Source organism: Macrosteles quadrilineatus, unplaced genomic scaffold (genome assembly GCF_028750875.1).
Source record: "Macrosteles quadrilineatus isolate MER2022 unplaced genomic scaffold, UCM_ALF_1.0 Scaffold_1__1_contigs__length_201487025, whole genome shotgun sequence".
Lineage (NCBI taxonomy): Eukaryota > Metazoa > Arthropoda > Insecta > Hemiptera > Cicadellidae > Macrosteles > Macrosteles quadrilineatus.
In genome coordinates this window covers 45,246,646-45,274,356 of record NW_026542594.1, presented here as the reverse complement: position 1 = coordinate 45,274,356, position 27,711 = coordinate 45,246,646, and the positions used below count along the sequence as shown (strand labels likewise).

General features: G+C 36.1%; 1 protein-coding gene across 5 annotated transcripts in view; it reads right to left on the bottom strand.

Moving 5' to 3' along the window:
- Window positions 1-7,385: 7,385 nt before the first annotated feature.
- LOC128982890 (misshapen-like kinase 1) overlaps window positions 7,386-27,711 on the bottom strand; it is a 109,745-nt gene continuing 89,419 nt past the window's right edge. For all 5 annotated transcript variants that reach the window (XM_054401942.1, XM_054401943.1, XM_054401944.1 and 2 more), the window contains 2 exons: window positions 22,949-23,137; window positions 7,386-7,639 (listed from right to left, as the gene is read on the bottom strand). In XM_054401942.1, coding sequence (XP_054257917.1) covers window positions 7,598-7,639; window positions 22,949-23,137 — 231 coding nt within the window. In that variant the 3' untranslated portion in view covers window positions 7,386-7,597. The remainder of the gene's footprint in view (window positions 7,640-22,948; window positions 23,138-27,711) is intronic.

The following is a 27,711-nucleotide window of genomic DNA, read 5'->3' as shown; positions in this document are numbered from 1 at the left end:
ATTCTTCTTCTTATTTATTTTTTTGGCATTTAATGTTATCATTCATTTTAACATAGATGATTGAAAACTTGATTTGGGTATTGGATAAAGAAAATAAGTTGTATCAAAGCTGAAGCTGAAGCTGTAGTCAAAGCTTAAAGGATAGTTGAATGTTCATTTATCTCTATCTGAGTTCAGCGTTAGGAATTTGTAATTACAGTAATGTAGTTCAATGATTACCGTAGCAAATTTTGAAACTTTCAATATTAAATAGTATTTATATTTAGAGCACCTGATATCATCATATTTAAGAATGCCAAATACCACAACCCAATTGGTATTTTGCTAGCCACGAAACAACAACAAAATGGTAGTGTCTCAGACTTAAGATGCGGAAGGGACGGATTTAATTCCCGGCACAACCACAAAAACGTTGCACAAAAACTTGATTCTCACGTTGACCCCTTGTTAAATGCCACGGGCGTAGAAAAAAATAAGAACACTGAGAACCAATTGTTCAGGCGGTAACAGTGACGGCAAAGTTAGTTGTGTTGTGTAGGCTACTTTGTCTAGGTTAACTGTTGCTTACTCGGCAAATATAATGGAGTCGTGTTGGGTGCAAGTTCTTAAACACTTCTTAGATAAAATAAGTTCTCTGGTTCAAAATCTTTGTCTGATTTTGGACATTTTCTGTTTAGCATGCAAATCAGCACCGCCACCAGTTGAAAGGGTATTTTCGTAAACCAATTGTAATGTTGCGGTATTTCTTCGTTATTAAAACTACAAGTCTCAATTATGAAAATTCTTTGACCTTTGAATAAACTGGGAAGCTTGAACACATTAAACTAGGTCCTCAAAATATCTTAAAAACCACTCATTTTATCACGTTATTTCCAAATATTTTTCCGGGGGAGGACCATTGCTGGGGGGGTATTCCCCCCAGGCCCCCCGGAGACCCCCCCCCCAAAAAATATATGTCTAGGACCGCCCTTGGAGTTGAATGTGATTAATGTGTTTGGATTAATCATTTGTCTTTCTCATTATTGTTTTTTATGTTTAGATTTCGAATGAGACCATTGTGTTTTTACTAGTATATTGTTTATATCTATCTGGTCGCTCTGTGTATACATTAAAAGTAAAGGAACCTCAACCACAGGCTTTGCCTAATGAGGCCCTAATTATTTTCTCAGATTTTTTTATTCAAATGTCATTTTTATTGTACATACAGTGTATGGTTTTTTTGTGCTTCAGATCACTTAACACTGACTTGTCTTTTGTCAGCCTAATGAGAAAAACTGACTTTTTATTTCATTTCAAGTCTATTTTTATTATAACCAAGTTGTTTTTTGGTTTTACTTCAAGTGAAAATTAATGTACAATAATTGTGAAAGATGTACAATGTATTGTAAATTCTTTGAGGAAATAAATATAATTCTATTTTATTCTATTGTAATTTTATTTAAGATTTCTAGATGAAATATTATGATTATTTTATTTAAAATGTCAATATTTCAAAAACGGAAAATAAAAATGAAAAAAGGATTGCAGCATTGAGTTCAGCATAAAAATGTAATTCATAATGATGGGTCACAAAACCATCTTTATATTTAAAATAATTTATCACATTTCAAAATGGCGGATCCAAGATGGCGGCCAAAAAAATACATCCGTCATAACCAAGTGAAAATAGGTCGACAATGACTTATGGTCTTAGTTTGTAATGCACAATGTTAAAATGGGCTAAAATTAAAGTTATAAAAAGTCCTCATTTTGAAAACGGATTGTAATCAACATAAAATTCTAGGATCATCTTCAAATGGTCCAAAATCGTTTGGTCCAACAGTAAAAACTCGTTCGTTTGGTCCAAAATCGTTTTATCCAATTTCATTTGGTCCAAAATCGTTTTATCCAACACTTTAATACGAGTTTGTTTGGTCCAACAGTATAAACTATTGCATCCCTCACATTGAAGGCGTTCAAATATCTGCCGTCGTATACAATAATAATATTAATACAATTTTTGCTATATATAAATAAATATATGTATATGTACGTGTATAAATGCAAACATATCAATCATTTAGAAACATAACATAAGCGATTATTTGAACGCCTTCAATGTGAGGGACGCGATAGTTCATACTGTTGGACCAAACAAACTCGTATTAGAGTATTGGACCAAACGATTTTGGACCAAATGAAATACTCCCCAACTGGAGGATAAAACGATTTTGGACCAAACAAACTGTTTTACAACTGTTGGACCACACGATTTTGGACCAAACAAACTGTTTGACCAAAACATTTTGGACCAAATGAAATACTCCTAAATTCTAGTTTGAAATTAAATGTTGGGTCAAAAACCCTACCTTTACATTTGAAAAAAAAAATTGTATCCAATATGGCGGATCCAAGAAGGCAGCCAAAAATGTATACCCAGTCAAAATGAAGTACTTACTACTTTAGAATGATCTGACGTGGTCCGGAGTAGATATCTTAAGAAATGTAGAAAAAAATATGGGGGGAACTTATTTAAAACTCACAACAGTAACACTTCAAATATTTTTTGGCGTTTATATATTTACATATGTAACTATATCAACATTTTAAAAATAAGCATGGGAATTGGTGTTTGAATGAAAGTGCTTAAATCTGATATCCAAAGTCATGACCTGACCCACTGGTGGTTCCAAGGGGAGGGGGCTTCAAGGGGCTGAAGAAAGTACCAATCGGTGTTTAGGAGGATATGGCCGTAGCCTAGAGTATGGTAACAAATTTATGAATGCAATCGTCATAGTTTGTTATAATTTGTCATAATTTGTAAATATCTACTTGCTTATGACAAACAACAGGTTAAATGGGAGTTTTTTTTTTAATTTGAGACAGTTATAGGCGTTAAAAATTGCGTTGGAAAGTCACTAAACTACTAAAAAAATATATAAATAATTTCCCCAGACCCCTTCTCATGACACCCCCCAAGCAGGGCCGGTTTAACCCATACGTGAACTACGTGGTTGCATATGGCGCCACAAAAAAGTGGCTCCAGTGGGACACAATTTTTTTTCAGAAGTCAAAATTGAAAACAACTTTACTGACAAGTGAAAAACTTAATTTTGTTTTTTTTTCGCTGAGAGTTCAAATATACAAAGCACCACACCAAAGGCATTTATTCTGTTTGTACCAACAGCACTTGAAAAATGTGTATAATTGTACAGCACTTCAACTCAAGGAATCAAGGCATTGATTTGCAGTTTCAATTTGTAGTGAGCTGACACTCGGCAGCGTACAGCGCGGCGCATGTGGGTTTCATTTTATGACTGATGCTCGAGATAAGCGCGCAGCGCCACATGTCACAATAAGAAACTTCCCCCTCCCTTCTTCCCCTGATCACTCACCCCTCCTAGAGCAGAGCAGTACTGTACGTTGTTTTGCTCTCTTAGTTGTATACCGTTACTGTTTTTCATTGTAATAGGCTTTATAAAAACTTATATGGTATCCAAGTTATCCTGTACAAATTGGTTTCACATTTAGAAATAAATTATTATCTTAGGGTTTTGCTAAAGTGTGATGAGTAAAAGTGTAAAAATTTTAAATTTCTGTGAATAATAAACAGTAGTTGAAAATTTTCACCACATTTTACCCCACATATACCCTATGACCACTATTCACCGCAATAATAATGCACACTGATAGTCAACTCAACTACAACTGACTGGGACGGGTGGCGTCGTCCTGTAATCCAGCTACTAGGAGGTAACGAATTGTGGATATTTATAGGCATGCACTGTGGATGCGATACTCCCCAGTGTGGATTAACGTCCGCACTAGTGAGTACTACGAATATCCGCAGTACTATCCTGATAATTAGACCAATTCGTAATTACCAAGGCAAAAATGTGGTTCGGATTCCACTATAAACTGTAGGTCCCATAGTTGCCATTAGCTGTATGGGCTATTAATTAACAGCTGTGTCTAAGGAATGTCGGCCTTAGTCACTAACAAGACTACAAGATCGCGCCACTCATCCTACACTCATCTCCATTCATACTTGGCTTAAAATACCTACTTTGTATGGTCGCCATTTCATAGAACAGTATTAACAGTACAACAGAACAGTATTAACAGAACAGTAAGGTTATGTGAAGAAATAATTTGAGGAATCAGCAAAAATAATATTAAATAGTTGAGGCAGGGGTGACAATAAAACAATTCTATTGCAATGCTATGCATACAGATTGTGTATTTAATATGCGGGCAGCTGATTTTGCGGCCCTAGGGATTTAAAAACCTGCTCGGTCCCCAAATGACGATGACAGCTGGCATGGCCAGCAAAACGTAACTTTCAGCCACCAATTAACGTATGTAAAACAGCTAAAAACATCATAGTGTGGTGAAATAGTTATTTGTGTAACTAGGGGTGAAAGTGGCACTTTGCTGCACACGAGAGCAATGTTTACGCACGAGCCGCAGGCGAGTGCGGAATGATCTCGAGTGCAGCAAAGGCCTTTTTCACTCGTGTTACACATTATATTTTTCCTACAGTCACTATAAAACATAAATAATTAGTCTTTCAAACACTATACAACACGTTTTTAGGTTCAGCTAGCAACACAATTACACAAATGGTGCCCTGGAGAAAGTAGTACGCGTGGTCCGTATCACTCCGCTATTTTTCCTCGGCAAGAAATGTGCTCCGTCTTTTGAGAATATAGTTCCGTATGTTTTTGTAATTTGAAGTGGTTTCCGCGCCTAAAAAAAATGCTTTAAAGGTATTTTCTTGTTTATTAGGACCGTAGGAATGTTTTAAAAACGTTTAAAAGAAAAGTCCAGAAAGTTCAGAAATACCAAAACTATAAACACGAAATGACAGGTTAAATCGTAGTTATAATAGTCAATCAGCTGTTCATAGTATTATTATCTTTAAGTGTTGCCAACCTATTTCCAAGCGTATACGGATTACGTGCATAATAAAACCACGCTGTTTTGTGTTGTTTGGTTGGAATCCTGATGTGCGGCAAAGTATAAACCGTGCGGCAAAGTATAAACCGTGCGGCAAAGTATAAACCGTACGGCAAAGTATAAATATGCAGCAATTAGCAGCTTTCTGTACTATAAACAGTACAGGGAAGCCAACTTTGTCGGGTGACTGTAGGAAAAAGTATTTTATTGCAAGTATTCTTCTAACCTAAACTTATAAAAAAGTTCTTCCCAACATTTCACAAATAGGGTTAAGTTATGTTCCTATTGGGTGGGGTGGGGGGGATTTCTAGGTGGCGCTGATTCGGGTGTTCGCTTAACTCTGAAAAATTCCTAGAACCGGCCCTGTCCCCAAGCCCCCCGGGAGCCCCCATTGACAAGGTCCTACATCCGCCACTAACCTGACCTGACCCCCCCCCCCCCCCCCCCCCCCGAAAGTTTGTCCTGGCTATGGCCTTGCGAAATGCATGACAATCTTTCTCCATTTAAACAATGGTAAACAACGTATAAGGAGTATTAGCATTGTTTAAATGGAGAAAAGTGGTCGTGCATTTGGAAAAGAAGACATTTCTCTGTTATTATTTATCCATTCTTAACAAATAATAAGGTATCACTGAAAACTACATAAAATTTACTAACTTATTTTATCTCTTTGCAACTTTTTTGCTAAGTTAACGGTTTTTGCGAAATTTGCATCAAATATTTTAAATGGCTGCCATTTTGAAACGTTTAATGATTTTTTTGTATAATTTTAAACAAAGATAAGCCTTAAAAAGATTAACATTTCTGCAAAATCTCAACGCTGTATCTCAAACCGTTTAGGAGTTATTAATGTTTTTGTAAAAAACACATAAATGCCGACAGTTGGTAAACTAGACACCACAGACCCATGTTCCTATGGTGAAATATGTTTGTCTTGACCTAAGTAATAACGCTATATACATGTGTCCAGAGAGTTACGGGACACCCTGTATAAAATATCATATGTTCATGTTTTCTGAAACCTTAATACGCCATAGAACAAAAAAATCTAAATAATGTTTTTTACAAAATTGGTCATTTTTAGTAGCAACTCCCCTTAAGGGTACGCTATACCTTAGCTCGGGCTTCAGTAGCTATGTTGTGCCATTGAACAGCACCGAGAAGCGCTTGCAGAAGTTTAAGTCCTCTCTAATTAATCAGTTAAAACTTAAAATTTCTCATCTGAAGGATATCCCTTACTCCTTAGATTCAAATTTATGACCCTACCATTTTAATTAATTTTCTTCTAAAAATCAATTTATATGTGTAAAAAATGATATAGAAAAAATCTTATTTAGAAGTATTTACTAGTCATTTCCCACTTAAAATTCTACGATTACCAAAAAATTAAAACGATACAAGCCTCCAAAAATAATAAATGAATAAATTAACATTAACATATTTTCTATCAGTTAAGAACTAAGCCTACAGTGAGGAAGATCCGAAACCCTTGCATTAGCGCATGGCGGACAGGTAGAGCGCACCCTTAAGCTACCAACAGATTTCATGCTTCTTATAAAAGTTTGTTCAATCAATATGCCTGACCAAACTCCAGACCAGAATTCATTGGTCCTTCTAGTTGTAAAAAATCCCACCTTTGCAAATTTATCGAATTCTTCCTTCGGCTTAACTGATGACACAATTATTGTCATATCTTTAAGGTACAAGTAACTTGATATGGCGTATAGTGTGTGACCACTGGCATGAAAAATAGGAATCATTTGTGATACACAACTAAGGTGGTTATTTCAGTTCCCTGATCTCTCCCATCAGTGTAACCAGCTTAAAGTACTGTAACCAAAGTTCTGCTGCTGGACCATTGCAACTCAGCTTGTCCAACTAATGGTTGAAACTAGATGAGAGCTCTTTGCTTTCATTTATTTTGGGAAATCTTTTTAACAGCTAGGTGATGGATTGATGGGAAAATCTATCAAAAGGTTTATTAAAACTACTTTCTTATGATCGGGAATACTCATCTTATCAATTACAATGTTCGCTAAGCTCCGATGAACTAATTTGTGCGCTCGAATAGATCGGGCATGCATGACCTGATAGCATTTTGTCAATAGAGTTTGGGGCATATATTGTACAAAGCAATTCTTTTAACCCACTTCCGGCCATGATTTGGCCAATACTACCAAGTTAAGGTAAGACTTTAATAAGTGGAATCATCCCAATCATACTACAACCTTTGACACTGGTGAGTTAGTCGAGGCAGCTCAACTCTTGAATTTTTTGAATAAATCGTTTATTGCTAAAGGTGTCTTATTAATTCTGTATTAACTGTATGGTCCAGAATTCTGCCAAATGCAGAATATCCAAATTTGGAAGTGCTCAGGAGTCAGGACCTGGACCAGAACATTTTTTCCTACATGGGATAGGGATTACAATTGGACAATTGAAGAACATTCAGCTTAAATATAGGCTTTATTACAATAAATAAAGCTGGTACTGACTCTAACTAGTTAACAATACCGGTGTTCAATACTATAACTTACAAATACACAGACTGTTTATCAATATGGTCAGGGAACTGGGTCTGGTAACAATAATTTACAAAGGTTGAAGGAAGGAAAGGGGGGTGAGATCGTTTGGCACATCATTGGTCAGCCGAGGATCTTCAACCTGAACACATCTCTGAGTGTTCCTCCCACGCATTCACCTGAAACAAGGTTACAAGGTTAAATTAATAAACAAGAACTAATTGAATGATTACTTGCTGTCAATTTTCAGATAATAAGGTCTACCTGATAACAAAAGATAGCTAAATTTAATTAAAATTTAAAGTCAGGTCTACAGCTTTTACTTTCTCCCCACATAGTATATGGAGAAAGTATTGTTTTCGTCAACATTTTCGAGTTTGGGTTTTTAGTGGATATCCATTTTGGGTCCCCCTGAACCCCAAAAAATAGTTTTCAAAGTGATGTCTGTCTATATGTGTGGATGTGTACAGAGCTACAGACCTGTGGTCCGATTTTGATGAAATTTGGTATGTAGGTCTCTTCGTGCCTCCAGGTATTTTTTATTTTTTTTATTTTAATTTTTAATGGTGATTTTTCCATAAAACCCATAAAAAACTTAAAAATCTAAATTTTTTTTAAATGGCCTGAACGATTATGATAAAAATTTAGTATGTTGTAGCCCTTTACATGCTGAAAAAAAAATTGTAGAACTCCTATTCCTGTCAAAATTATGGTTCATAAGTTATTGTAACTTATGTTATTTTCCTATAAAACCCATGAAAAAAGAAAAAAATTGAAACAAAATAGTGCAACCCCCCCCTCGTTCCAAAAAAAAATATGGTGGTTCAAAAGTTAATGCAACTTTTATGATTTTACCTATTTAATATCCTAGTTACTCTCATGGCTTAGCCATGATAAAGTTGTTAACAAGCTAATGGGAGCAGGCCCGCTTTTATAAACGGGCAGACTGGGCATATGTCCTGCTTCAATAATATAATACACATATATATTATTTCAAAATCTAAAGCTAAAACTAGAGGCTGCGTGAAAAGTTTAACAACCTAACCTACAATCTTGACTTGACCGACGACGACTGTAGTTGCAGTTTCCCGCTGTCAGATACAGTAGTAAGTCAGTGTTACCATTGATTATACAGAGGTGGTACATATATAATCAATATAGTTTTGCTAATCCAGTAAACATTTAAGTACCTTTAATACATTTAATTACCAGTACATTTAATTACCTCTGGAACTATATTATTCGTATTCCCAAAATTGTCATATTCATTACCCTTTTTATAATCCATTTGGAACGCCCATAATGCAATATAAACATATAGTAAATAATTAAAATAACTGTTAAATGATATTTTCATAGTGAAGTGAGTGATTTTTTTTACAAATGGATTTTCATTTTGGGTTTAAATATGTTTATATCTTCACAAATAATAAAAATAATTTTAAATAATCGTTGGGTCAAGCTTGGTCTTGGAACCAAGATGTTTTAGATTTTTGTCACAGACCCAGTTGAAGACGTTAAAAACAATGATCATGTTTTCGAGACCACGGTAGAGATGATCTCCACACGGCCGCGAGAGTTGTTCATGATTTTGCCACTATCGCGCGAGACGAAGATCATATTTCATGACCGCGGGAGACGATGATGATGTCTACACGGCCACGGGAGTTGATCATGATTTTTCCGCTATCGCGCAGGACGACAGAAACATTTTGTGACCGCGGGAGAGTATGATGATGTCTACACGGCCGCGAGAGTTGTTCATGATATTGCCACTATCGCCCAGGACGACGATCACATTTCGTGACCGCGGGAGACTATGATGATGTATACACAGCCGCGAGAGTTGATCATGATATTTCCACTATCGCGCAGGACGACGATCACATTTCGTGACTGTGGGAGACGATAATTATGCCTACACGGCCGCACAAGATGTTCAGCATTTCCCCGCGTCCAAATGAGTCGTTCATGATTCCACCACGATCGGAGGAGACATAGATAACGTCTCAGTGCTCCCAAAAGATGTTCACCATTTATACGGGGCCACATGGGTCGTTCATGATTCTGACAAAATTGGAGGAGACTAAGATGACATCTCAGCGCTCACGCAAGAAATTAATAAGACTTATTTATTACCTAGTCTCCTAGGTCTTTTTTCGATAAGATTGTTGGAAACAAAAGGTCAATTCATATAGTTGAAGCAATACCACGTGTATTTTCTAAACCCTTAAATTCTAACCTTTGAAGAATCAGAATATAGAGAGAGGCCTCTCTGGTGTAAGCTGCCGGGGGCCTCATAGATTCTTAATACGGCCCTGCCCGTGCCCCCCCCCCTTCATTGGGGGTTTCCAGACCCCCTGGAAGTTCCCCCCCCCCCCAAACTTCGTCTCTGGGTCCACCCCTGACGCATAGACGTCTGCCAAATGGTAACAGATTTCAAGGCACCCTTCTCATAGTAATCTAATCACACAACACAATTTTATACTTTTTGATAGGTATCAAATTTGAGCTAATAGTTAGCTATGCCGAGACCGGAGCTTGATCGAGAGAGACCTTAATTTATAGACAGCCCTCGTAATTTTGCTTGAGGTTTGTTTTGATACCCTAAAAAATTAATTTATCGTTTAATTTGATTTGACTAAACTATGCAGTTTAATGATTTTTTTTGTTTTTATTTATATAAAGAAATTAAGTTTGAACGAATTATTAACTAAAAAGAAAATACCTTCACTCCAGCAAACTTGAAGACTAAGCTACAAAAATATTTCCTTAATCAAGTCACATTTTTATCCACATTTAAACAACATTACATTTAACAAGTAAGTTACCTAATTAAGATTGATGTACGGGGAAGGAAAAATATCCCCTCCCCACGGCAGGAAAATTACATCACAATAAGATAATTGGAATTTGCCAGATTGGATTTATTAGATCTATTTAAATAGGTATCATTAAGTTTAACGAGTACCTAAGTTTGGAGGTATAAACACAATAATGTGTGTTTTTTTTTTGTAAAATATTAATAGCTTAGTTAAAAATAAATACATTTGCCAAGTTTGGTCAACGTATATCCAGAAACAAGCAAACTACAACAGTTTACTAAACTTATTCTCCATCAAAATAACAAGGGAATTTAAAATTTTAATTTTTTTGAATTTATCTGTAACCAATAACCGTACAATAACACTTCAATACAGTAGACTCCCTCTTATTCAGACTCCTCGGAACCAAGGCCAGTCCGGATAACGGGTTTTCCGGTTAAACCGACGTCCCCAAAGACTCGTTAAAACGGACCGTTTAAATGCATACTGTATACAGTATTTGACTTCAATTTAGGAGAGCATTGTATTTAGACAAGTGATCACTGGTCTCAAATCTTTTCCACGAGAACAGTCATTTCAGTACCACCCACATCCTGCCGATCTAGTCCGGTTAAACCAATGTCCGGTTAAAAGGTGTCCGAATAAGAGGGAGTCTACTGTATACCAAATTAATTGGTTTTTAAGATCTTCAAAATGGTTAAAACAAAAATTTGAAAATGCTATGTTTTCAGGGTCAAAAAAAGAAACCCCCATTTTCAACCCATAATACCATGTTCCCATGGTCCGACCAGGCTGGTTCGCTAATCATTCAAGTTCACCTAATAAATACCTAAAGGGAAATTCGCTAAAAGAGTGTTTTATCATATAGAATATTTAGGCAATTGGTCTAAATAAATAAATTTGCCAAATTTTATGAAGATATTCCATAAACAAACAAACGAATCATTCTTCTTTTTATCTCTATAAGAATAGCGTGGGAATATTTAATTTACAGTTTTGTGTAATTTTTCCCAAAACCTTTAATAGTAGCCTACAACAATGGTTCAATGTACTAAATTGTTTTTAAGCTCTACACAGGCTCTGACCGGATATCACATAATGCAACATTTTGAGAAATAAAAAATCAGAAAATATTTTTTATCTAACTATGGCTTTATACAAATTTTTGGAAAGGTCATTAACCATACTTTTACAAAATAACATGAGCAGTGCAGGACATGTTGATGGATAAGCTAAAAAAATAAATAAGGAAAGAAACGCACACAAATTATTCCAGGCCGTCCCCAGCTAACTTAGTTGCTCCCAAGATACTATTTTAAGGATATTCTCTCCCTAAAACATTTTAAATACTACTTTTGGTCCAGTTTGAAATTGTATCAACTTTAAAATTATAAAATATAAAGTAAAACTAAATGTACCAGCCCACTGAGACTGTGGCCCAGCTAAAATTGATAAAAACTTATATTTTTTTGTCAATTTGAAGTAATACCTAAGGAAAAAGTTATATAATTCAATTTTATTAGTATCCCTACATGCAGTACAATATTTAAAAAAATGTGTTTCGTACCTAAGCTGCTTTAAAATTTTAAAATTTTTGATAATTGTTAGGGGGACGGTCAGGAATTGAAGGGGACGGCCTGGAAACATGATCAATTTGGAGTATAAATATGAAGGATGAGCATAATTTTTAGTTTTGAGCTTTAATTATAGGTAAAATGATAAACAAAATATATGTTTTAAATGAAAAAAGTGTATTATTACTAATTCATTCCAGGCCGTCCCTAACAAGGTTTGATTCTTAAGGGACGGCCTGAGATTGAAACATCGTTTTTTATCAAAACTATCGCTAACCTCAAGGAAAACGCCGGTTGCGAGGATTTTACTTGAAAGTGATGTATTACCGTTGATAATATGTACTAAAAAAAACTTACAGGACGGTCTGGATTGTAATAAAATCACGCTTACCTTTTTGTAAACTTAACTTCATGTGGAAACATAAACTATACGTGAAACAATTATTCTAACCACACAGAGTCAAGATGGCGACCTTCTCAGGAAAAGCCCTTTTAAAATTTTTTGTTCCGTTTTTTGAAACTTTTTTTATTAGCGAATTTCCCTATAGGGAAGTAGCTATTACCGTAGGTCTCATGGTAAGACCTAGGCCCGGGACCGATTTACTTTTTCATTTTGATGTCCCCAGAGGCCAAAAACACCATTCGTTCAAATTTTTATATATCTATATATAGAGATATATATATATACTTTTGTGCCCACCCGGTTTGGCAGTCAGTGCGCTGGTAATTTACTCGGTGTGGCAGTCACCCGCCCGAAAGCCAGTCAGCTCTCCCATAAGCCAGTCAGGTATGGCTTCCCGTGCACTTTATACGTATGAAAACAGCAAACCGGTGCTGCTGCCTGTGTCGATAAGCGTAACTGCAATACCAATGCGGAGACTGTCTCATCGTGTGTTCTATCGTGGAGTAGTGTAGCCAGTACGGCACCCTACCCTACTTTGTAGCGGTAAAACCCAGCGGTCTGTAACCTTCGTTTACTCCTTGTTACTATTTGTGTTGGGATAGTGATTAACTACGTGTTAATGTTTAAACATGTTCATACTCCAAATAAATATGATGCACCTCTAATAAGGATCGTCGAATATTAATTAATTATAATTGGTTGAATCTTGATCCTACCCGTTCATCATCTCATATTTTAAGTTATTTTGATTTTTTTTACCTTCAGTTGAAATTTTAGTCAACTTCTCCTTTATACAATATTTTTTATCCTAGTATTTACAGTGTTTCCACGGACCGGGAACTATACAGATTTTCTTTATCTCGAGAAATATACGTGAATCTTGTCCGAGATACTGGAACTGTTTTTTACGCAATTGCGTAACGTGAAGGAGTAACTATTACATATGACAACGATATTATTCTATCTGATAAGAATAACCATGAAACTACACTCGAAAGATAAAATATTTTTATAATAATTTCAATTTTACAAACAAACTATTACAGGAATTATATTTTGGGACGGATGAATGATAAGGAAGCAACAAAAAGTGGTCACGAGTGCAAATACGGGGGGGGGGGGGGGAGGGGGTACAATATAACGAACGCCAGAAACGATTATTTGTTTACTTTTCAGATTCCTTATCAAATCTCTCTCTCTATCTCTCTCTCTCTCTCGCTCTCTAACAATGTACAGATTGTGGACTTTACTATTTAAGTTTTCCTGCAATTATTTCAGTTCAATCCCATACCTATCCTTATGGTTTCCTATCTATTATTTTTCAAAATAAATAGTAAAGCAGGTTAAACTATTTTTTATTTTATTTTCTTGAAACCAAACACTCTTTACCATCCGGTATTCTGCAGAGTCAAATGTTTAACACTGTGTTTATAAAAATTGAATGGCCACACAATTTTGTGTTTTATTTTTTTTTACTAATAGTAACTGGGATATTTATATATACCAATAAGTGCTGCAAGCTGTAATAAATGCTGCTGATTAATATCAAAATAAGTTATAATTTATTTTGTATAATAAATCGGTCATTGAATACAAACCATATAATGGGTTTTCTATTTGTAACTTTAACTTGCAAATACAGTAGAACCTCGCTTAACTGGAGTCGCATCATCATGATGCCTATATATTATATAACCTCACAAATTCCAAGAAAATGTTTTATTAACTGTGTTTTTCAGTCTTATATTTCGATATGAACGATATATTTAACTATTTACGGTAATTTTTATGTGCAGTAGGTTCCCAATTATTGAAATATTACAGTTCATTTAACAAAAATAAGATGGAAGCAAAACGGAGAAATATCGATCAGTATCGTCAAGGTCAACCTATACGCTCGCACCTACAGACTGACAATCTTGCACTGACACTGACATACTGACAATCGTCTGCTTCTGTCTGCTGTCACAACACTACAATATTTTGTGGTTGGGTCGTTGGGTGATTAGTAACCATGACAACTTGTGGATGTAGAGAAACCAAAGAAAGAATAGAACAAAGAGAAATAATAAGAGGTGTTTTACATCATTTTTATCTTATTTTTATCATTGTTATTATTACCAGAAAGACTTAAGTACAGTACTATGATTTTATGGTGTTTTATGAGTTATTTAATATTTTTATCCCCATACTTCTGTTCTGAAACATCATGTAGTAGTAGCCTAGGATGACTACGGTATCAGTAGTCTTCTAGTCTACATTTTCATTTTGTTTTGTTCTTTACGTGATTTATTGCTGTACAGTAAGCAAGTTTTGTTTTGTTTGAGTAAGCATACGGTGTAGTTTTTATTAGTAAACCAAGGTTAATGACTTAACATATCACGGTTGCGCAATACCTATTGTATTTTGACTATGTAAAATGCAAATTTATAATCACGTTAACGTCCATTTATATAGTGTCCCGGAACGGCATTGTTCCTGAGTAAGAAACATATAAATATCATATTTAAACTATCCAGAAGTCCTTAGTTACTCACATGGGGAAAAAAGTTTTAGGCCGAAATCATTTGAAACCTGTACATTACATATTTTTGGTCGAGTTTTCGACCACTGGACGACCACTAGTTAAAGTTAATTGTATTACAACAATCTTTATAGTAAGCAATATAAGCTTGAATCAGACTTATCTGCCTTCAGCTAATCCATCATATGATAGTACGTTAGAGAGTATGCCCATGCTGAAGTTTTACTTATACTTGAAGAATGACTTAATTTAGTACCAAGAAATAAATCACACCCCTTACATACACTGTGCTGTTTTAATGCTGTGTAGTTGATTGCTACTGTATTAACCTGTGATCGCATATTAATTCATTCATTAGGAACGTATTTAAAAAAATACTACTTTTATTTTTTTTATTTCTATGATTTATTTACAATAACAGAAATGTGTAAGATTAAAATAAATTAATGTGTTGCATTGTCCATTTAAAGTTACATCATAGTAAATTAAAATTCCACTGAAACTTAAACAATAAAAGCCGAAATTAGTTATAAAGAAAACACGAGTTTCCTTTATATTGCTTTTACAATCGAAATATACATACTGAGCCACGGCTCGGTCCCCCGGTACTTTTCATTTTAAATATTCAAATAAAGTCGATTATTTTTAATGTTTTATGAAACGTGACATAGCAAATTTCCACGGAACTTTTTTTGTCGGCTACTACTTTATTTTATTTTTTGGTCAGGTTAGTTTAAAAACAGTGGATTCTGTATACAAAAAGTGAAATGTTCTAAATCATATTTTTTTTATTTTTGGCTTATGTACGTAATTTAAATTGTACGAGAGGGGCTTCCCACCGTGCCGGATTGCGCCGTGCGGGCATATTTTGATCCAGTGGCGGGTGTTTGGTGTTTTGAATAAGAATACTGAATTGCTCGTTTTAAGATCGTATCATTACAAATCCTATCATTTTAAGATTTGCTTACACTTACGAGAAATGCATTTTCCATTTGTACATTTCTCAGGTACAAATTTTATGAAATAACGTACATTATTGCGTTGTTTGACAAGTAGCTGGGGACCAAGCTTTGTTCGGGAAACTTTACACTTTGAGAGTGTTCCTTGGTCAATGTAATGCTATCCCAAAAATAATAATTTGCGGTATTTTTTTTCTTGACATTTAACTTCTATTCAAATAATAATATCATAGTTTACTGAAATGATGAGATAGAAGAGTTTTTACAAATTTGTTTGGTTCCCCTAAATGGCCGAAACTATAGAAATTACCCAGTATTTTTCACGCTGAATTCAAAGAAGGCTATTAGTAGTATGAAAATCTTCCCACCTTCCTTCCTTTGAAGTATTAGTCACTGCAAGAACTTGGACTCGCTCCAAAACCAGAACCGAAACGTTTAATTTACCCTCAATTTTTAAAATGTAATAAGTTACAATTTTCTGGAAACTCAGGACACTTTCTGACTGAAAATAATTACGGTTGATCCTTGTTGGTGAGTACCAAAAAGGAACCTTAGGTATAAACATGGTTGTATATCCAAGTTTGGTTGTCCTTGATATTGCACTATTTCATTGACACTGACAAATTAGGGCTAGGCTGCACTATAAGTTAATTGGAAGTTTATTTGATATCTAGTCCTAAGCTTATAGCCATCTTAAGGCAAACATAACCAAAACCTAACCACAGACATATAAATATAAGTGATATAAATATAAACACTCATCCTCTGTAGGCCTAAACAGCTACCTATCTATATTTTTTTGGGTTAGGATTAGTACTTTTTTGAGAGAGTGTCATTATGTACTGAGCACACTTAGATGATATAGGGTATCAGTGATTTATGAAATTATTTATTTATAAAAAGCAACCTAACGGAGTTACCTTAATGATGCACACAGTATTTAATACAAAAATTAAAGCTTATGCCTATGTATATTAGTTTTAAAACAGAGTAGAATAAGGCACCTATAATCTAGATTAGGCATTGATTAGTGTTTATAAACTAAACATGGATGAACCACTAAGTCAAGCTACTAATCCAGTTGTTCAGGCTAGGCTAAACTGAACTCTGAAAGCATCCATCTCAAAACGGTCACAACTTAAGAACAGATCCCAGAATTTGATTTATTTTAAACTTTATTTTTCTGAAATAGATAGCTAAACTGTCCAGTGCAATCATCCCACACTGCAAATAGCAACACTCAAACTTAGTTAGGTAAGCTAGTGGTAGGTTACAACTAATTATTATCCCTGTGACCGATTCAGTGTAACATCTGACATCAGTCAGAATCAGACGACATTATTGACAACGACACTCGTCGTGTCGTTTCTTTAATTTACGGTATAATATAGTATAAAACATCTACCATATCCATAATAATGTTCTACCACTGCACCTAAACAGCAGAAAAAAGCAAATCACCAAATTCAAATCACCAAGATTCGCACAATATGACAAATTATTTATAAATTTAAAACAGTATATATCTTCTGTGCCAGTAGTTAATGCGTGATTGAACTTCAAACAAACAAACAAACACACAAACTTTCACATTTATAATATTAGTAAGATAAGATGTATTAATTAAATATTAATTACTAGCTGTGTGCCCGTTCTACGCACGGGGATCCTCTAGTGGTCAGTTGAAACCTTCCTAAATAAAGAAAAACTATTGGTTTGCATATTTTCAGATATGCTAGCCAAACTATTATATACAAACAAATACAGTATCTGACAGTTAAAAGTAAAAAAAAATGCGTAATAGATCTATGAGGGGTACACTTCCATATCTGTTGGCACAAACAACTAAATTAGTAATATTGATTATTCGATTGTTTAATTCCATATATCGTTTGGTTAGTTAGGTTAGGTTAACCTTACCAAACTAACCAAACAATATATAGTTAAAATACTATACCTCAACCTCGCCATTAAACATTCAGGTTGGAAATTTCACTATCAAAGGTGCTCTTGGCCTGTCCGTACGGAACACTGAGTTATATGTGCTACCAACTTATGAATAATTGTTTAAGCCTACGAACCCAAGAGATGGATAATTGGTCTGTTGGACGTATGGTCCAGCGAGTAGCACATAGCGTTGAGAAGACACATTAGAAATACGATTTGAGCATAATCCGTAAACCTCTGTTACAATCACCCACTGCAGTTGTCTCTAAACACTTTACACAACCACCATTGAAGTGCCGTCAACGAGTTGAAACCTTATATGTAAGCTATTGGTAACGCTTATGTAAAAAATGTAAGTTTCCCAGGCATATAGAACACTGAGTCAAAGTCTTTTCCCCGGTTATAAACCCAAAACTCGATAGAAATTCTATACACAAAGAAGCTCTATTTTCATTTACGGTTACCCTACACATTATTGCACTTGCGATTAATTAAATCCGTTATGTAAGGAAAAACGGTTTTAATCCAACTTGGTTTGGATTTGCTTTTGAAACTTGATATGAAATGATTGCGGTATTTGTAAACAATATTCAATGTAAACATGTCAGTGACAGCTAGAGAAAAATAATCTTGATCCGAACAGCTGTTCGCTATTTCATATGATGATTATGTGATAAACATTGTGAGAAAACTTGACAAAAATCGCACAAAATTGGGTTTTAAACGTCCGTAAGTTTTTTTTACAAAGTAGCGAGGCCATATTTTAATAGCTAAAGACACTTTCGCCAATCCAGTGAATACATTAAAATGATTCGAGGATCTTGATAGGTACTCTCGTTTTCAGGAGAAGGCCGCGTAAAATGGCCTTTGGACCGTGACAGACGGAAGATAGACAACAACGGAATTGAGATAATAATTGATGATTGAGATAATAACGGAATTGAGATGAAACTTTTTTCGGATTCTTGAATGTTTAAAACGTAAAAATAATCTAAAAGTTGATGATTCTGAGCAATGTACAGACAAAACTCTAATTTTATTTATATAGATTAGTACCTGTGGTGATTTTTATTAGAAATTTATTGAAGTAAATAAAAAGCAAAGTTAAAAACCATCTGACCAGTGTTTTTATTTAAAAAGTACGTAGGCCTATTTGATTGGCTTTGTTTTCTGAACTAAAATATCTATTTCCTGATCTATTTTTAGTTCCTGTTTTCGAAACATAATTTGGCAAAACAATTATTTATTCATTAAACAACTTGATCGAAAAATAATTTCTAAACATTGGAGGACAATTAAAAAACTTTTGAATTCTAATAAACCTAGCTGCCGTACCTGTGTTTTACATCGGAGAGGATTTTGAAGAGACAAAGTTTGATACACGTCACATATTTCAAATCCCACTCCAAACACGTCATGTTAATACGTTTACTTCCTTAACTTAAGAAAGTCACAATCTCCAATTAACAGGCTCGTAGCAAAAATTAAAAGTTTCACAATTCGAATAGTTTCTACCTTTTGGACCGCAAAATCAAAGAACTTTATTGACAGCATTTAAAGCTGACTTCGTTAAACATTCTGTTATCTACATTCTTCAAAAATGTAAACATTGTGAAACTTTGGAATCCCATGGGGCGTAACTCAAAGAAAACACGTTAAATGTAATCGGTATATTTGTTAACCAGGTACAGGGCTACCTCTTGAATTGATATAGATAATAAATCGAAAAATAAAGAAATATAAGTTGATTGATTATTGGCTCTTACAAAAGGGTAAACAATCAAGGAACATGATTTAATTAAGTAACCACACATCACTGAGTCTATATCTTCATTCTTTCTTGTAAAAATCGCTTTGATTGTGGCTATATAAAATAGGGAAGTAATATTTCACTGTACAACGAGCTCAAAAGCTCGAGAACCAGCAATAAGATGGAAATAACCGGCAGAACCTTTAACCATCCACTGGCTCGCTGGTCGCTACCCCAGGTCGGTCGGTAGCCGGGTAGCCCATCAATGGAACCCGTTAGGCTCGCCCCTACCTCTCGCCACAAAAGAGACAAGAATTTTGCCTTGTTCCACACGCCTTTGATTGTTTAAGGCGGGAAAACTATTTGTGTGCTACGGCCCGCGCAACACAGGATATTGTTTTCGTATTAGTTGGCCTTTTTCCAAGATGACCGTGACCGTTAACTTATTTTATGGACTCCCTTGGAGAATAATTCAAAACTACAAAGAACATTTCTAATCCCACAGTATACTAGCTATTTAAATTATAAACACTTTGGTGTTTGAAAAATATTTTTGGACGATAAATTTTGCAGCTTTTTGAAATCATTCAAGATGGCCGCTTGCCTCCAAGGACTCAACAATAGGCCTAATTGTGCGACTATAAAGCAATAACTTCCCACCTTACGCTTGCGAATTAGTACGGTACATATTTGTATCCACAGTTGCCAGGACGACTATTAAGACGACCAAAGATTACATTGACATTTAGGTATTTAATCTGTAGAATAGTAATTGTTAAGTAATCTGGAAGACAACTAATTAAAATTAAGTGCGAAAGATGGGTTATGAGAGTGCTCAATGCCTGAAGCATAATCCATTTGTTTGAGGTGCGGATTTTCAAGCTTGTAGAACAAATAAATATCACAAAGTAGAAGGGCAGGAGTGAAAGTGACTGAAGTGACGGGATACCCGGGTGGATTTTCAGTGACTGGATTCCAGTGGTACGCGGTAAAATATATAGTGACTGGCTTAGCAGCACAAATTTTACGTGACTGGCTTTCCCATGCAAATGCGGTGGTGACTGCATTAGCATAGCATTTTTTACGTAATTATATTTTAGTATTTTTAAGAAAAAAAGAGATATATACGTTCAGATATGTCTAGGCTTAAGATATTTACCAACATATATTATATATATATCATAGTCTTGAAATATATTGGGGGGTGCAACTGACTGACTTCCAGTGTATATTTTATGTGACTGGCTTCCCGGGCGCGGCCGTGTGTATATATATATATATATATATATATATATATATGTGTCCATCCGCACGATAACTTGAGTAATTTTTGTCCGATTTTGATAAAATTTGGTTTGAAGGTGTAAGGCGGGATAAACTCGAACGAGTTCGCGAACCAGCATGATCGGACTATGGGAACGGGGGTTTACGGGGGGTTTTATGGGGTAAAAATAGGTTTTTCCCATTTTTGACCCAAAAAAAATAAAATTTTGCAAAATCTTTTCAAACCATTTTGTAGAGCTTAAAAAAACAAATAATTTAGTATATTGAAGTGTTACTATGCGCCTAATGGTTTCGGAGAAAATTCCAAAAAAATGTAAATTTTAAATTCCCATGTTATTCTTATGGAGAATGAGTAAACCGTTGTAGTTTGCTTGTTTATGAACATATTTTGATCAAATTTGGAAAATGTTTTTATTTCTTACTAACTATTAACATTTTACAAAAAAAGTTTTACCCTCCCTGATGCAGCAAACCTAAGTACCTGTTAAAATAATTCTATTTAAATAGGAAATAAATGTTAAATTTTTAAGTAGACATTTTAGTGTAAATCCAATCAGACATATGGAAATTCGCTTAGTCTGCAGGTTTGCTGCGGCGGGGGTATTTTTATTTTTTCATTGACATTTGAAGTTTCATAAAATGTCCATGGTAACGCAATATCTTTGGTGATTTTTTATTTTTGATGGAAAAACACGAAATTTTGTCACGACCATCACGGACATAAAACTGAATATTAAAAATAGTTAATATTATTTTTATAACAATGTTTTTGCTATAAATTAATTTACTTTGATGGCCATTATACAATAAAAAGCTTACTATAAGCTTTTGGTATATTTAGTCTTTCTAGAAAAAAAAAAAAAAAAAAAAAATTGAAAAAAAGCCAATAAAATCTTTTAAGTTTGTATAACTCCGAAAAAACTTACCTGAGACTCGAAAAATCGTTATGTTTTTATACAGGTGTGCTTCTTTTGTGTATAAAACATTGAAATATGATGATATTTTTATTTTAAAAATTTTTATGATAGAAATCATAAACGCGATGGTCAGGGACAAGCGGTACGGTCGTGAATTGTCTGGAACAATCTAAATCGTAAGTTTTTACATTTTCACTCGACAACTAGACAAAGCTACCAAAAAATTATGAAAATTTTTCAAATTCATAAAACAAAATGGCGGGCATTAAAAATTTTGTTTCTTAATAACTCAAAAACCGTTGATTATACAAAAATGTTACGGTACAAGAATAACTTTTTTTTAGGCAATTTCATTCAAATCGATTGACATCTTATTTTTAAAGATTGGACGAGTATTAACTGAGATATGACAGGTTTAGTGATACGTGACCGCTGGAGGTTAGTTGCAGCGCCTGCTGAAAGCGGTCACGTATTATACTGTATATATTATGTATATACGTATATATACTGCATGTAGGGATACTAATAAAATTGAATTATATAACTTTTTCCTTAGGTATTACTTCAAATTGACAAAAAAATATAAGTTTTTATCAATTTTAGCTGGGCCACAGTATAATATATACAGTAGTTGCCATATCTCAGTTAATACTCGTTAATACAATCTTAGAAAATAATGTGGTGTCAATCGATTTGTAATGAAATTGCTTTAAAAAAGTTATTCTTGTAAAATCTTTGCAAAATCAACGGTTTTAGAGTTATTTAAGAAACAAAATTTATAAATGGCCGCCATTTTGTTTTATGAATTTGAAAAATCTTCAAAATTTTTTGGTAGCTTTGTCTAGTTGTCATAAATGTTTGTGCAAAGTTTACATTTTGTATGTTTAACCATTCTTTAGAACATTTTAATAACTGAAAAAAACAAAATGGCGGCTGTGTGAGTAACTAAGGACTTCCGGACAATTTAAATATGATATTTAGATATGTTTCTTACCCAGGAGAAATTCCCTAAAATATTGGTAGAGAGTTTCGGTACACTCTGTATATAGCCTTCTGGGGTCATCAAAATGAAAAAGTAAATCAAATCCAGGTCTAGGCATTTCCGTGCCTCTGCGGTAATAGCTTCTTCCCCATAAGGAAATTTGTAAAAAATATCTTCATAGTTTCACAGAACAAAACTTATCGGTTTTTCACATTTGTTTAAAACTCTTCACTTACGGTCTCATTATACAAGCAATATTTGTTGCCCTCTGGTGGTAGCCCTGTATAGAATAGTCATGATTATATAATAGTTGGTCATCGCACCTGACAGTCTCGGCTGCAGTACCACTGGTTGCCGCAGCCAGCACACACAAACTGTGCTGCCCGCTGGTGGCAGCCCTGACATTGAGGTACATTCTCCGGCAGTTCTCCCCCCGGACCTGCTGCACTGCCAGAGTCTCTCCCCTCGTCTATGATCAGACGATCACCATCACCTTCTTCATCTTCATCTTGCTGTCAACATCCACATATCTCTTTAAAAAGCAGCCTTTGGCATTATCTTTCTTATTCATTAAAGCTAAAAATTGTAAACATGATTTCTACTAGTTATAATAATTTATTTAACCCAATAAATTCACTTGAAATCAAAATTTAAAATTATGTTACAAAAATGTATAGCTTTTAAGGATTAACACTAATCCAGTCTTTTGGAGAACATGACTAAAGTGAGCCCAATTGATTTATGTGGGTATTTTTAAGTTTCTCAGTTGATACGTCTCTTTTTGATTGGAACACATATTCAAGATCAAGCCTTTCAAACATCAGGTAAGTTGCATACACAGTATCAGTCCTGGCATTTTGAAACAATGTAAAGTTTTGGGACCTGATGTGGTTACCAGTAGAAAAGCATTATTACGTTTAGTAATAAAACATTCTGTAATATCATAAAGTCATCATGACTATAATCCATGATACAAGTTCCGCCATTGTGTCAAAATCATAAAAATCTACCGCTGCCACAGAGACACAATCAACAATCATCGTCTCCTGAGTTTGGAATCAAAAGTCACTGATGGTTGGAATAAATCCTGTCTGGGAAAATCCTAAATTAAATGTATAATCATCGTCTCCTGAGTTCGCGGAAAACCCCTGCAATCGGTAAGACGTTATCATTGTCACTCATGACGCCAAAAAGTCACTGATGATTGGAATAAATCCTGTCTGGGAAAATCCTAAATTAAATGTAATCCCCTCATGAAGATAAAAATATATTTTCCAAGAAATGTCATGAAAAAGGTTGAGACCACCCATCCTCACCTTATCGTTATAATCAAACATTATTTTCAATTAGGGAAAACATGTTTAGACAAAGAAATAAATATCAAGAACTTCTGACCATTATTCAGCACCTATAATAAATATCATACAGCAGAATGCAGGCGCCATCCTTTTTTTTAAGGGAAAGGAGGGAAAATGCTTTTACGCACACAGGTAGCCAGCCTGTAGTGTGAAACTCCTGGATTTATCACAGAATACTCACTAAAAAATCCCCTCTACTCTGTTGGACACAGACCTGGAATTGTTTGTCACATTACGTCATACCAACATGTGACCTAAGCCCTCAGGGCTCTCACCGTTGCTGGCATTTAGATAATCTATGACCTACACCGCATCCCAGTCTAGGTCGAGCTTCTTGGCAGGGAGAATACCCTAGATGTAATTTTACACACAGGTCCAATTGTCCTCACCCTCCGTCATCATCGGTATGACCGTGTCCACCGACAGCAGTCCTACTAATTGTTGAGCCTCCAGGCGGGGCCTTTCCCAACGCTAGCAGTGGAAAAAGGTATGTTTATGTTCCACGTCATCGGAAATATGCCTAGGCAGTATATGCAATCGGGTGACACGGCTTTGCCCATCCTGAACAGGTACGACCGAAAAAAGCCGTGACCCGTCAGAAATTGGGTGAGGTAGAAGTCCACCTCTCCGCACCGCCGATTAACCCAAGGTTGGACGTGCTGTATCAGTCGCCTAGTCCAGCGTCCCCGTGTCTCCTGTTCCCAGCTCTCCTGCCACAGCTGGTAGGTTGGGGGTGCATTCCTCTGTTTGTGCCTGGTTCTCCCCACGGCGCTGATAAATTGCCTTTCTCTCCACCGTCTCCGCTGCCAAAAGTTTGACGGGGATGACTCCAGCAACCACAAGGACGGGTTCGGATACTGTTCGGTAGGCGGATGCTACTGTTAGTGCTGCCTGACGCTGCACTTGGGCGAGCCGCATCCTATATACCTCCTTATTGAGAGTGTCTGCCCACACCTCCACAACGTACAAGAGTACGAACTGGACAGAAGACATTAACAGCCTGGCTGGACCGAGGCCCTCCGACATTGGCCATCAACCGGCTAAGAGAGGAAACTACCCTAGCGGCCTTGTCCGCCATACGGAAAATATGATGCCGCCAGCTAATCTTGCTGTCCACCATAACACCAAGGTACTTGGCAGTACGAACGGTCTGGACTTCCACGGTCCCTACCCTCAACGGCACGAGTGTCAATCCGTTTTTTATTAGTATCACGATAGTTTTGCTCAAAGTGAGCGAGATACCGTGATCTGCCATCCTAGCGTTTATGGTACGCATAACTCGGTTCAGCTTTAGCTGAGCCAGCTCAACGCTACGTGCAGCTATCAAAACTGCAACGTCGTCTGCGTACCCAACCAAAACAGTTTCCTTAGGCATTTCAGACCTCAGGAGGCTGTCATAAGCGACATTCCAGAAGTCTGGGCCGAATATTGAACCTTGGGCAGCACCGGATGTGACACTCATCTGTAGGCCTTCTGTAGTGTCATACATGATAAGTCGGAACCGGAGATAATCCTCTATGATACGCATGAGGTATGCCGGAACGTGGAAGGTGTTCTCCAGAGCATCCAGCATATCGCACCACCTCGCGGAAATAAAATGTGTTTCGCACATAGAGTTTTACGAGCAGCACAACCTTACGAGAGAAGTGGTTCAAATCTTTAGCTCTCATCACGGCTTGCTTCACCTCCTCAACAGCGTCAACCGTAGACTCAAGGACTTTGCCTGCTGTATCCAACATACACAGAGGTCTGTACGGGGATGGCAGGTCTGGGTCTCCCTTCCCCTTCCCAACAAGCACAAGCCTAGCTGTTTTCCAGCACAAGGGGAAAACTTCTTCGACCAGGCAGGCGTTGTACTTGCGCAAAAGGATCAAGGGGTTAGTAGTCAAAACCTTCTTGAGGACTTCGCCGGGTACCCCATCGGGTCCAGGAGCATTATTGTTCTTCAGAGATAGGACGGCCGCCTCCATCTCTCCAAGACTGAAAAGTGGTACGTCATCCACCCTTCCAAAATCCTGCAGTGGGCGCAACGTGTGAGCTGGGAAAAGGGACTCGACTATCCTCTCCATAGTGGCCCCATCCATGATAGAAGGTGGAGAGCGGGTGCCAAGTTTCTTGGTTACAAGTTTGTAACCCAGGCCCCACAGATTGGAATCAACATTGTCCCTTAATGTCTCCCAGCAACTGCGTTTACTCCGGTTGATGGCTCGACGAAGAGACTTCCTAGCCACACTGTAAGCGCCATCCTTACAATAGATGAATCATGTTAAAAAAAATTGTTCCTTTGGCGTTATATACAACCTCCACTCATTAAATAATATTCTGTTATTTAGTTTCAGTAAAACTAAGATCTTATAAAACTCAACAACTGTCACTACTGTATCTTGACTTTTAAATTAATTCAACCTTTCAAACAATGTTATGCAGTGAAACACCAATCCTTTGAACTAATCTAATAAATCCTTATAGCACATATTGTATCCATTAAGAAGGTTCCAGCTGCCAGCTGTTCAGCACGTAAACATGGTCCTACAAAAAAAACCCCTCTTGCATTATTAAAGTGTTTATCGAGTTTAAAACTGTAAAATATTCACAAAGATCCAAACTATGCCCTGGATAAACTAAAACTTTGTAACTGTTTTTTTTTTTACAAAATTGTTTTTCAAATCCGTAAATTAGTCCTTTTTACATGTGATTTTAGCTTCTAATAGTTAAACAATTATTTATCACTACCTATTGCAAGCTCTGATATGTTAAGAGCACAAAAAGCACACAATCATTGGATACAAATTAGTTTTAGAGTGTTGAGAGACATACGTTGTACTGAGAGGCATGTTTAGAAACATTAAAATGTTTAGCCGCCATCATAAATTGACCAGGTAGAACCCTCTTAATTTCAATTTTAATATAATCAGCTGTTTCGAATATCAGAGTAAATTTCAAAGTATTTACTGTTCAAATGTAAACAAACATTTGATCTCTAAGAATAACATGGAAACTTTGAAGGTCACTGGGGCAGAACCCTAAAGGAATTTCAAAAAAGGTTTTGTTTGATGGCAAATCTATGTGCCTCCACCTATCCAACGACACCTTACCATAGCCGGATTTACCACTAGGCCGACTACGCCAAGGTGTAGGAACGCAAACAAAAGGGGGCCGCAAAGGATTGACAAAAAATTTTCAATTTGATGTGATTGTAAGTGACGATGATAATGTCCTCATGATCGCGGCCCACAAAAGAATTCAAAATTTTATCGCGGTCGTGGGTGTCGAAGATTATGTCCCCGTGATTGCGGCTCACAGGAGATAATTACGATTTTGACCCAGTCGCAGGAGACGATGATGATGTCCTCATGACCGCGGCCATGGGAGTTCACAATTTTGCCGTGGTCCCATTTGTTGATTACGTTGTCCCTGTGATTGCGGCCCACGGAGAAAGGTTCACGATTTTGCCATGGTCGCTGGTGACGGTGATAATGTTCCCGTGGTTGTGGTCCACAGTAGACATTAAATTGAAATTAAAATCCTTCTTCATTGAGGCAAACTTAGGACCTCAATGTTCAGGTTTTCTTACAGTTAATCTTACATCTTACAGTTAACGACGTTTACGATTTTTTTCCCGCGATTGTGTGGAATTTCCAAGACAGGGGTGGGGGCTGCTCGAGTAATTGGGCCTAGGGCCGCAGGTACCCTAAATCCGACACTGTCAATCCTTTATTTCAAATATA